The sequence below is a fragment of the Chelonia mydas genome, chromosome 4, assembly GCF_015237465.2.
Source record: "Chelonia mydas isolate rCheMyd1 chromosome 4, rCheMyd1.pri.v2, whole genome shotgun sequence".
Taxonomy (NCBI): Eukaryota; Metazoa; Chordata; order Testudines; family Cheloniidae; genus Chelonia; species Chelonia mydas.
The window spans coordinates 80,303,581-80,316,064 of NC_057852.1; the positions used below are offsets into that span (position 1 = coordinate 80,303,581).

General features: G+C 43.2%; 1 protein-coding gene across 8 annotated transcripts in view; it reads left to right on the forward strand.

The window, feature by feature from the left end:
* Positions 1 to 12,484, forward strand: part of PRIMPOL (primase and DNA directed polymerase) — a 42,395-nt gene that overhangs the window by 594 nt on the left and 29,317 nt on the right. For 5 of the 8 annotated variants that reach the window (XM_043546050.1, XM_037897614.2, XM_037897611.2 and 2 more), the window contains exons 2-3: positions 10,524 to 10,615; positions 11,363 to 11,547. In XM_043546050.1, the coding sequence (XP_043401985.1) occupies positions 10,597 to 10,615; positions 11,363 to 11,547 (204 nt within the window). In that variant the 5' untranslated portion in view covers positions 10,524 to 10,596. Of the gene's footprint in view, positions 1 to 353; positions 469 to 5,394; positions 5,905 to 10,523; positions 10,616 to 11,362; positions 11,548 to 12,484 lie in introns of those variants that run through there. The other 3 variants (XM_043546051.1, XM_043546049.1, XM_043546054.1) reach the window with 3 other exon arrangements.

The following is a 12,484-nucleotide window of genomic DNA, read 5'->3' on the forward strand; positions in this document are numbered from 1 at the left end:
CACATAGGCCGGCGTTACCGCCGTCCCCTCGGCCTGCTCCTGGCGGGGTGGGCCCCGTTCGGTAACGCTCTGCCCAGCACGCCCCTTCCGAGCTGTCCCGCCGGGAGCGGGCCTGGCAGCGCGGCCCGCGGCCCCCGCAGGCGGGCTGGTGGCGCCCCCTAAGGCGGCAGGGCTGTGTCCGCGCTGTGAACGAGGAGAGGGACGGGCAGCGTTTGCGCAGGGGGCTAGCATGTCCGGCGGGGGCGATAGGGAGAGGAAGGAGAAAGGCCGCCAAAACCCGAGCCCAGGGGCAGGAGGTGGGGCTAAGAAAGGGGGAGACGTGCGGCCAGACTGGGCCGGGAAGGAGCAGCGGCGCTAAAAGTGACCCCAAGCTGAGTGAGCGGGCTGTCGTGGTGGCCAAAACAGGGTGTGAGTGGCTCGCAGGCTGGAACCTCTCCGCAGCGCCTCCCGCCAGTGGTGTTCTTGAAGGTGCAGGTAGCCCCAGGCTCAGCAGTTGGTTGGTTGTTTTTTAAGCTGAATTGCTATCTCGAGCTGTAGAGGAGACTTGATTCAGTGAACTATTTCACACCCACCGTCCGAAAACTCTTCACACGCATCATACCTGTTTTTGGTGCTAAAAGAATTCCTTATCAATTTATGTAGGCGTAACGTCTGCTTCATATTTCACATAGAACTTCATAGCAGCTCACAAATTTCTTTTAGCTGGTGCGCTGATTGCCTCTGTAATACTTTGTTTCCTGTAATCCACTGTAAATGTAGTTTCACTCCATTTATTTTTGCTCCAGTGAAATTCGGATTTAAGTCAGCTGTCTGTAGCAAACAGAAGCTACCTACAGCTGGCTTACACTCAAAAACTAAGCCTACTCCATACAAACCACCCCTGATTTGCAAAATCAAAACTACCCCTTCTGCCTTCCCCGAGGGTTCCTTGTGAGACATGACCTTCACTTACCCCTCACAAAGTCCTGGAAGCCACTGTTCTCTATGCCATCAGCCTGCTCATAGTCCCCATAGCAAGAAGAGAACCTTGTGCATCTTTATTGACATATACTTCGAGTACTGAGTTCTGCAGGCTAATTGATAAGAATGGCCATACTGGGTCAGACCAAAGGTCCATCTAGCACAGTATCCTGTCTTCTGACACTGGCCAGTGCCAAGTGCCCCAGAGGGAATGAACAGAACAGGTAATCTTCAAGTGATCCATTCTATGTACACATGTACCTCTCCTCGTATTGCAGTGACAGATCCGCCAATCTGCTCCTACTAATCCCTCAACCATTTAATACAGTGACATTGAACACCATTAATGGCAGTTGGAGAGCATGTGGATAAATGCTGGGATTCAAATCTGGAACACAACACAAACGATTGCACAGTTTTGTAGACCTGCCTCATATCTTCTTACAATGGCAACACTGCTACTGCACCATTCCCGGTAGCTGTTGTGAGCGTTGAGGGACAGAGTTTAGTCAAACTGAATTCAAAACTGGCATCAGGTCTAGAGCAGGGGTTCTCAAACTTCATTGCACCGTGAGCCCCTTCTGACAAAAAAAAATTACTGCATGACCCCAGGAGGGGGGACCGAAGCCTGAGCATGTCCGAGCCCCACCGCTCCAGGTGGGAGGGCCAAAGCCCAAGCCCTGTTGCCCTCGGTGGGGGGCCAAAGCCCATTAGCACCAAATGGGGGGCCTAAAACCTCAGCCCTGCTGCCCAGAGCCAAAGCCCTGGGCCTTTGGCCCTGGGAGGTGGGGTTTGGGTTTAGGCTTTGGCCTCAGCAAGTCTAACACCAGCCCTGGTGACCCCATTAAAATGGGATTGCAACCCACAGTTTGAGAACCACTGGTCTAGAGCAGGGGTGGGCAAACTTTTGGGCCTGAGCGTCACATCTGGGAATAGAAATTATATGGTGGTCCATGAATGCTCCCAAAATTGGGGTTGGGGTGTGGGAGTGGGTGAGGGCTCCAGGGTGGGGCCAGAAATGAGGAGTTCTAGGGGCTCCTGGCTGGGGTGGGAGAATTGGGTGAGGGCTCTGGGATGGGGTTGGGAATGAGGAGTTTGGGGTGTAGGAGGGTGCTCTGGGCTGGGACTGAAGGGTTTGGAATGTGGGAGTGGGATCAGGGCATGGGGTTGGGGTGCAGGCTCCGGGGTGGGGCTGAGGGGTTTGGAGGGCAGGAGAGGTATCGAGGTTGGGGCGTGGGAAGGGGCTCGGGGTGCAGGGTCTGGGCAGCGCTTACCTTAAGCGGCTCCCAGAAACAGCGGCCATGTCCCCACTCTGGCTCCTACGCAGAGCCGCAGCCAGGCTGCTCTGCATGCTGCTCTGTCCACAGGTGCCTTCTCCTGCAGCTCCCATTGGCCGCAGTTCCCGGCCAATGGGAGCCTTAGGGGCGGCACTTGGGGCGGGGGCTGAATGCCTGGCAGCATCCCTGGCTGCCCCTACACATAGGAGCCGAAGCGGGGCCATGCCGCTACTTCCAGGAGCAGTGTGGAGTGGCCCGCAACCCTGCGCCTTGGTTGGAGTGCTGGAGCGAATCAAGCCCCAGACCCCACTCTCCAGTGGGAGCTCGAGGGCCGGCTCAAAACGGCTGGCAGGCCAGATCGTGGGCCATAGTTTCCTCACCCCGGTCTAGAGGATGAGGAAAGGAGATCACCCTCTGTCAGAGTTTGCTACTCTGGACCAGTGAATGGAGAAAGAGGAGAGCGACAGCTCCTATGACAGGGAGACAGCTACCCTGACAAGGAAATAGAGAAAGGGTGATGGTTAGCAAATTGTGAGAGGGCATGTTGTATGTCAGTATGTGCTACCAGTAGCAAATTGTGCCAGGTACAAATTTTACGACACTCCCCCAGCACAGTACCGTTGGTCCTCCCCCTATTGCCTCATGCAGTGAACCAGTCACGCCCTTCACAATCCACTGCATGCATCAGTCCTGCTGGGAGCTATGAAATAATTTCCCTGGTGGCAATGTGTTTGTCCCTCTTTACTATACAACTGCATGTGTAAAATGTGGGGATAAATCTAAGTGAAATAGGGTTGATGGTGAGATACAGATAGTGATCTCTAACATGGCAGCTACACATGGTCCAGTACTAACACTTTAAACACACAATTCTCCAGTGTAGATGAGGCTCAGGTGTACATTGCTGAGAACTGTTTTCAGCAACAGGTTAATTTCCTATCATATAGGTTTTTTTCCCAGCAGCCTCTTTGGCTATATCTGTGCTAGTAAATGTCATAGCTGAAATTCTCTGATGGTGGATGCCATAATGTAGACAGGGCTCACAAGTTTGGGATAAATGACCATGTTAATGTCTGAGCCCTGTCTCTGTGACAGCTTGAAGCCAGCTCTTGGGATTTTATAGCTAGTCTTGTGATATTTGGTGTTTTTCTTAAAGTCCCAGCTCATGGAGTCATGGGATTATGTGAGAATTTCAGCTTTCATTAAAATAAAAGGCAAGTTTCTGGTCCACGGGGTTGCAGACACAACCTGAAAGTATGATCCAAATGTACCCTAAAGGCTTAAAAACTAGAGGGCAAATAAAAAAAAATCCCATCTATCTATCTGTCTATCCACATATGTATATATAAAATCATAGTTTTTAAGACTGTTTCATGATTTTATGTATGGAACTGGCAATACTGCTGTTGCTATCACCAGCACTGCACTGCTGGTAAATTACAGGTCCTTAGTTTGTTAGTGTAAATAAGATTGCATAAGCTAAACATAATTCCTGAGCATTTTCTAGCATGATTTGGCAACAGTCATGTTTTATAAATATTTAAACTAAACATATATGCAGTGGTGTTGTAGCCATGTTGGTCCCAGGATATTAGAGTAACAAGGTGGGTGAGGTAATATCTTTATTGGACCAGCTACTGTTGGTGAGAGGATAGGCTTTCAAGCTTACACGGAGTTCTTTTTCAGGTCTCGGCAATGAACTCGTAGGCCATGTCTGTACAGACAGAGCTGCAGCAGCACAGCTTATCAGTGCAGCTGTGCCACTGCAGCACTTCTGGTGAAGATGTTCTATACTGGCATAAAAAAACCCACCTCTGTTAACGACAGAAGTTATGTAGTGGAAGAAGCTCTCACGCCAGCAGCGCTGTGCACGTGAATGCCTAAGTTGGTGTAACTTATGTCACTCAGGGAGGTGGTTTATTCACACCCCGAGCAACATAAATTATGCTGACATAGGCTGTAGTGTGTACCATAGGGATGGTACACACTAGTGCTTACTTTGATATAATTTAAGTCGCTCAAGGGCACGGGAAAGACACCCCTCTGAGAGATGTAAGTTACACCGATCTAAGCACCAGTGTGGACAGTGCTACGTCGGTGGGAGTGTCTCCCCCACCAATTTAGCTACTGCCACTCAGGGAGGTGGAGTAATTATTCTCACGGGGGAGAAATCTCCCATCAGCATAGAGCGTCTGCATTAGCAGTGCCACAGCGGCACAGCTCCATCTGTACAGCTGTGCCGCTGTAGCAGTTCTAGTGTAGACTAGGTCTCAGTGTCATTGCTAAATACAAGGTGGACAAATTGTTTGGGATAAATAAAAAGGAAAGGAGGACTTGTGGCACCTTAGAGACGAACAAATTTATTTGAGCATAAGCTTTCGTGAGCTATAGCTGTAGCTCACGAAAGCTTATGCTCAAATAAATTTGTTCGTCTCTAAGGTGCCACAAGTCCTCCTTTCCTTTTTGCGAATACAGACTAACACGGCTGCTACTCTGAAACTTGGGATAAATAGTTAACGCATTTCAAGGGGCCATTCAAGACACGAAAAAGCATGGACTAAATAGAGCCACTGGATTTATGGCTTATTACAACAATCTGTAACTCACCCACACACTCTCTCTCTCTCTTTCCCTCACCCTTCCTTTTCTCCCTGTGACTGGACGGGTGATAATGGGCCACTTCATATTGAATGGTCCTTTGAAACATGTTAAATGCTTATGCGAAGAGCTTGTCTCTCTCACCACCAGAAGTTGGTCCAATAAAAGATTACCTCATCCACCTTGTCTCTCTAAACTGAAAGTGGTAATTTATGTAGTTCAGACAGGACCTAATTAATTAAGATAAAATTTAGCCACGAATGTAGACTAGGTCAAACCGTGTTCAGCACTGAGATAATTTTTTTTTTTTATATTGTGTGCTACTTGAGAAGTGATGTTTTAAGAGGCCGGGGTACTTCTTTATTTTCAGTTTATTTAGTTATTGTTATATTTTGTGGGATTGCTACTTTCCGCTCTGTTTGTATTGATTATGATCTTAAATAATAGTTAGGGGTACCTGGAGTGCGAGACGAGCACCTTGGCTGGTTTCTATAAATTTAAGTAAATATGTATATGTCCAAATATAGTAGTGTGGGGTTTTCACTTCATGATGTGTTTTATCTCCCACTGCTTAGATGTACTGAGCCTGAAAACTGACAGGTTGTTTCCGGCTGAAAACTTATACTTCATAGCGTGACTCAGCAACAAGTGTGAGAGATTAAATTTAGTCCCTTCTGTCTACTGGAAACCACATTATCTACACATCATCTTTATCAAGTGACTACTTCAAAGTAACAACCAGTTTACAGTTTATGGTGAATTCCAAACTCAGTTAATTAGGCATGGTCTACACTAGGAATGTATCACTATGTTTCTCTGGGGTGTGAAAAATCCACACCCCATGGGCGACGCAGTTAAACTTACCTAACCCTGGGTATAGACAGTGCTAGGTGGATGAGAGAATTCTCCCATCAATTTAGCTACTGCCTCTTGGGGAGGTGGAGTACATATGTCTAGTAGGTAGTGTCCTCCTGAAGTCTTACGGTGATGCACCTGCCCTGTTGCAGCATCTTAAGTGTAGACAAGCCCTTAGTTGTGGTTTCCCCCAACTTTCCATTAATTGATCAAGGTAAGTGGCCTGATTTAAAAAAAAAAAAAAGTTCTGAGCTTTCATAATAGATCAAATTATCAAACTACTTTGTATTTTGTGGCTTTAAGATATGAGTTCTCTACTACTGCATCTACATTCCTAGAATCTTTCCTTCCTTCCTTCTGGAAACTGTTCTGTCCCAAATTTCTCTGTTCTATATGAGCACAAGGCAAACATTTGCCACTCTTCATTTGGCTAGAAGGGCAGGCAATTGGTTTTCTCTAGCAATCATCTACTAATCTCCACAATTGGGTTGTGAACTGGAAGCAGATCTAGAGATGTCAATGGAACAAATCAGGAATAATTATATTTTTCATCATTCCAAAGGTGTGCATAGCAGATAAATGGGAAGACTGAGTTCCTATCCATAGGTGTTTACAATCTGAGTTCCTGCTAATATCAGTATTGCCAACCCTAAAAAGTGTTCAAAAATCTTGAGGCAGGCCCCCAAAAATCATAAGGAGTGGCTTTAAAATCATGAGATAAAAAAGAGAGTTTTATTTGCCTTCTGTTTTTTGAGCTATCAGGGTTAATGTTTTCCAGCCTTTCTCTGCAACTATGAGGTCTAAACATCTATTTTAAAAAAATGAAAGCCAAGATTCTCGTGACTCCAGGAGCTGAGGTTTTAAGAATAACTTGAAGTATCACAAGAGTTGGCAAAACAATCCACGTGGGTAAATCATTGCCCACGTGAGTAAAACTTACTCATGAATGTAAACATCTTGACTTCAGTCAGACTACCTTCATGTGTGAGGATTTTCAGAATCAGGCCCTCCATTATGAAGAGCTTACTCTTGTTTCTAGAGAATATCCTGGCTTTGTTGCAAGCCATGGATGTCATTCCAATATGCCTCTGCCAGAGAAGTTTAATGACTTGTATAATTCATGGGTTTTTCTGGTATAATTTAAAATGCACCACAGCACAGAGTTTTTCTTCTCCATCAGGTTTATTACTGTTAGGAAGGGAAAAAGCCAAAAACCCAATTATCATTGTCATAGCCAGTGCAACTGTAAGTAGTAGATAATTTGCATGTATTTGGGTTTTTTGAACTAGGTGGAACTCCCCTGTCTAGAAAAGGCCCAGTTGTCGGTGGATGTTGAATAGGACCTTAGGTTTCCTTTTGGAAACCAGGATTTTCCATAGAATATGTTGCTCCTATAGGAGTTGTAGGCTCTGTTGCTCAGAGGGATTGCCTGGGGTAAGTGAGAATATTTCCAGTAATTTACAATGTGTTTTTTAAAAAGTACTTCCTTTCTTTCCTTTCCATCAGGTTATGAAATTTAGCACTGGAGGAGGAAGCAAATATAGAGCATTCTATTAAGGGGAGGAAAAAACATTTGAATCTGTTTCAAACATGGGTTGCTTGGTCACTGTGGACCATGCATGACCATTTTTCAACCTATGTTTTCTACCATCAAACCATTATTCCTGGTCCACACAGGCCAGGGAAGTTGTTGTTTAAGCACATTAGCCTGAACTGGTTTTAAAAAAACTGTTTAAAAAGAGTTCAGATGTACTTTTATTTGGGAATGATGAAAAACTCTCAAGTAACTATTGAACCAGTTACAAAGATCTAATTCCATATGCGATAATGATACAAACAGAGTTTACTGTCTTCTCTTGTTCTATGGCAGGTTTCAGAGTAACAGCCGTGTTAGTCTGTATTCGCAAAAAGAAAAGGAGTACTTATGCTCAAATAAATTGGTAGTCTCTAAGGTGCCACACGTACTCCTTTTGTTCTATGGCAGTAATCTCCATTTCTAAGTGCTTTAGTCAATTTTGTTCCATTAATTCTAAAATAAAGAAAATTTAAGACTATACTATGCAAAAATATCAAGTCTCCACTGTGCTTAGATTCATTTTCTGACTCCTTGTCAGAGGAAAGTGACATGAATTCTCAGGAGATACTTCTTCCAACTGAATATCTTCATGTTATGAGTAAGAACATTCTTAAAAGATGGATCGAAACAATAAGAAATTAAAATCATGTCTGAGAAATATTTCTAATCCTTATCCAAGAAGGAAATAAAGTCCCCTCCCCCCCATTTCTGCCTTGGAAGATGTGATAAAAATGGAGTGGGAGTTTCCCAGTAAAAGCAAAAAGTTTAACAGGAAGCATGTAAATCTGCAGACTCTAAAAAATAAATTATCATGCACCAAGAGGAGAGTGCAGCCATTTATTTGGGTGGCAAAAGATTTAGGATTCTCGCAGTCTTTGAGATCTTCTTGAAAGAGCAGCTGGTCAGGAGAAAAGAGAGACATTTCAGATGAAATTGAGAAGCAACTGTTTCTATGCATATTCAGAAATCTACGGTGTGCATGTGTTTTTGAAAAGTCATTTTCTGAGCTAACCAGGAAGTTAAATTGAGCGTGGGATTGTTGGAATTCCACATAGTCTCCTTCCCTTCCCTTCCCTTCTTAAAACACTTTCTCGTGGGAGAATGCCAACAAGGAGAATCCTAATTGTACTCCTGCATGCAGTGCATCCACAGCAGTGCCAGCAACTTCAAAATGAAACTGATTAGGAGTACTTGTGGCATCTTAGACACTAACAAATTTATTTGAGCATAAGCTTTTGTGGGCTAAAACCCACTTCATCGGATGCATGCAGTGGAAAATACAGTAGGAAGATATATATATATACACACACAGAGAACATGAAAAAATGGGTGTTGTCATGTTGTCATACACACTATAACGAGAGTGATTAATTAAGGTGAGCTATTATCAGCAGGAGAAAAAACCTTTTGTACTGATAATCAGGATGGCCCATTTCCAACAGTTGACAAGGTGTGAGTAACAATATGGGGGGAAAATAAGCATGGGGAAATAGTTTTACTTGTTAGCTGCATTTCTTGCTAGTGTTGCTGAACAAGGGTTAAGTGGAGGAAGTACTTTCTTGAGGAGGCTAGTGGGAGCAGGAGGAAACTGATAACTTGTTGAAAGAAGTGGGCTGCCCTGGTGGTCTATTGGCAGTACCTATTAATTTGGGATCTTGATAATTACCTCACTCAGCAGGCGAACATGGTCTGGGAAGCATTATGGAAGCAACATGCTTGGCCACTGGATGGATGAGGTATACTGTGTGACTCTCTCTAGTGATGCCTGCTGGATGAATAGAATTAACATGATTGATTATAGTACTATGAGTATATGCAGTGTAGTTGTAACCATGTCGCTCCCAGGATATTAGAGAGACGAGGTGGGTGAGATAATATCTTTTATTAGACCAACTTCTGTTGGTGAGAGAGACAAGCTTTTGAGCCAAACAGAGGTCGTCTTCAGGTCTAGGAAAGAAACTCCAAGAATCACAGCAAAATACAAGGGGGTGGAACAGTTTGTTTAGCATAAATAATTAGTACATATTGTAAGGGATATTCAAGGTAGAGTAGCCCATTAACACCACTGCAGTCATAAGACAAAGAGGGGGTTAGTGGGTTACAGATTGTTGTAATAAGCCATAAATCCAGTGTCTCTGTTCAGTCCATGATTTTTGGTGTCTAGCAGAGTAATGAATTTACGTTTCCAGGCTCACATTTTGAAAGTGTTACATAAAAATGGCCATACTGGGTCAGACCAAAGGTCCATGTATCCCAGTATCCTGTCTTCCAACAGTGGCCAATGCCAGATGCTTCAGAGGGAATGAACAGAACAGATAATCATCAAGTGCTCCATCCCCTGTCGCCCATTCTCAGCTTCTGGCAAACAGAGGCTAGGGACACCATTCCTGCCTACCCTGGCTAACAGCCATTGATGGACCTATCCTCCATGAATGTATCTAGTACTTTTTTGAACCCTGTTATAGTCTTGACCTTTACAACATTCTCTGGCAAAGAGTTCCACAGGTTGACTGTGCATTGTGTGAAGAAATACTTCCTTTTGTTTGTTTTAAACCTGCTGACTATTTCATTTAGTGACCCCTAGTTCTTGTGTTATGAGAAGGAGTAAAACCTGTTGTGCAGGTTTTCTTTGAGGATGATAGGAAAGGGAAACCTGCACAACAGTCTGTAACCCACTAACCCTCTCTTTTTAACAGAGGTGTTAACAAGCCACCTTATCTTGAATGTTCCTTTACAATATGTGCTAACTATTCATGCTAAACAATCTGCTGCACCTTGTATTTTGCTGTGATGCCTAGAGTTCCTTTCCCAGACCTGAAGAAGAGATCTGTTTGGCTCAAAAGCTTGTCTCTCTCACCAACAGAAGTTGATCCAATAAAAGATATTGTCTCACCCACCTTGTCTCTCTACTATGAGTAGTCAGTTTCATTCTACAGCTGTTGCCATTGAGAAATTGCTGTGAGTCAGACAAAGGTGGGAGGAGGTCAGTGGGGGATAATCCAAGAAAGGGTGGGGAACAGAATAGTGGTACTGGTGATTTGTCTTGTAGGTTAAACAGAACAACCTCTGTAATAACATCTTCCCCAATTCCCTTCCTCCCATTCTCTCTGCTTCCCAAGAATCTTAACTCTTATCCATCTGTAAGAATTTTGAGGGGGAAGGAATTTCCCTGAACAAAAATTATTAAATTGGAACTTGTCTGTAGTGATGCTAATGTGAAATTTAATGTAGTTTTTTGACTGTGCATTGATTTTCAGAGTTCCTACCATGTGCGTACTTTATGTGATTAGAAGTCCGAAGGTTGCATGATAGTGAGCACTGCTGGGCAAAATGTCTTTTCTGCGTACTGGTAAGTTAACTATTTCAAAGTCCTGAAAATTCTGACAGTGAAAACATAGATAATTGAATAAGTAAATTAGAGTAACATGCATTGAGATTATTAAGCAGTTGAAACCATTGCTGATATGGGTCATAGGCTGAAGATGCCCCTTGGTTTTGAATTGTCTTGCTTTATCTATTTGAGTGGCAATGGGGCCTTGTGGGCATAGGGCTGGGAGCTAGAAGCCACTGAGATCTAATCCTCACTCAGGTACTGACTTGCTGTGATAAAATAAGTCATTTAACTTCTCTTGGTTGATTTCCTCATCTATAAAATAGGTATGATATTTATCTACCTCCACAGGATGGTGTGAGAATGAATTAATATAAATTTGTACATTATTTTGAAAATATAAGCATTATTAAATACTATTCTATGAACAAAATATCATTTGTTACCCTGAGATTTTCCCCTATTCTAAATGGTTTCTGTTGTGTGGATAATAAAATAGGCCTGTCCATTTATAACTTGATTCTTGATACAATTGATGTTCTCATATATTCTCAAACCAGCACAGGGAACTTAGTATTAACGGGAGTTTCACAGCTAAGTTGCATGTTGATTTGGAGTACAGGCTGCCCTTAGTCATGAAACAGAGAGTATGCTCAAATACGCAGATCACCCCACAGGTATATGAGAAATTGAAGCGCATGCAAAATGCTTTTGATTTAGTTATTTTTAATGTAGTACTAAGGGTTCATTTCCTGACTGCTTTAGGACAAATGAAGAGAAAATGGGAAGAAAGATTGAAGAATGTTGATGAACTAGCATCTCGATATAAAAGAAAGCCACTTTGCCCTGTTTACAGGCCGCAGCTGTCCAAACCATGGCAACCGTGCTCTGTTTGGAATCTGTTTCATCGACAATCTCAAGCTTTTAACTATGCAAAAACCTGTAAGGAGGTAAGATATTTAATTGTTAGAAGGGTGTCTTCACTATTTAGAAACTTCATTTGTAAAGTTCTGTTAACCTACAAAGTTCACTTCAGGCTTCTTTTGTTGTGCAGTCCTGATACATCAGGCAATTTTTTTCCCTCACAAGTCAACATGATGCATAAGTTGTAATACACAGTAGTTCCAGCATTAGACTGTGTTATTAGATGTAATTAGGGCTAGTTCTAACATAATACTCTAGATGTGTTGTTAATGTAATAGTAGAAGTGCTTGTGGGGAAGAAAGACCAAAGTGGTGGGATGTGACAAGGGAGGTCTGGCAAATGATGTAGGTGAGGGAAAGAGCCAAAATGGTAAGAGCAAAAAGAAAAGGAGTACTAGTGGCACCTTAGAGACTAACCAATTTATTTGAGCATAAGCTTTCATGAGCTACAGCTCACGTTATCGGATACATTCTATGGTAAGAGGTAGCAGAAGAATGGGAAAGGGCTAAAAATCAAGTAGGAAGGAAGGAGAGAGAAGAGGACAGAGAATGACAAAGGAAGAGGAAAAACAGAGAAGTTAAGATGTAAAAGAGGTAGAGATGAATGGAAAGAAAGGCAAAAATATATCCCACAAGAGACAGGCAACCGCTCAGGCACCAAGAAGTGAAAGAGAAGAACCAGATCATCTGAAATGAACCCTGAGCCTAAGGTATAACTGTTTTTGAATGGATGAGCTAGTTATTTATTTGTAATTACCTACATTTCATGTTCTGCAACTTAATTGCCTGTTTTTAAAAAGAACTGTGGAATGTGTAATTTCCTTCTGCCATTTCAGCTATCCCAATAACTCTGCAGGTCTGACCTAGTTCTGTATATTACACTAATGTTTAATGCCTGTCAACAATACCTAGTAAAAGAACCCAGTGGTGTTGAAAGAATTTGCAACGCTCTGTGCCCAATTCT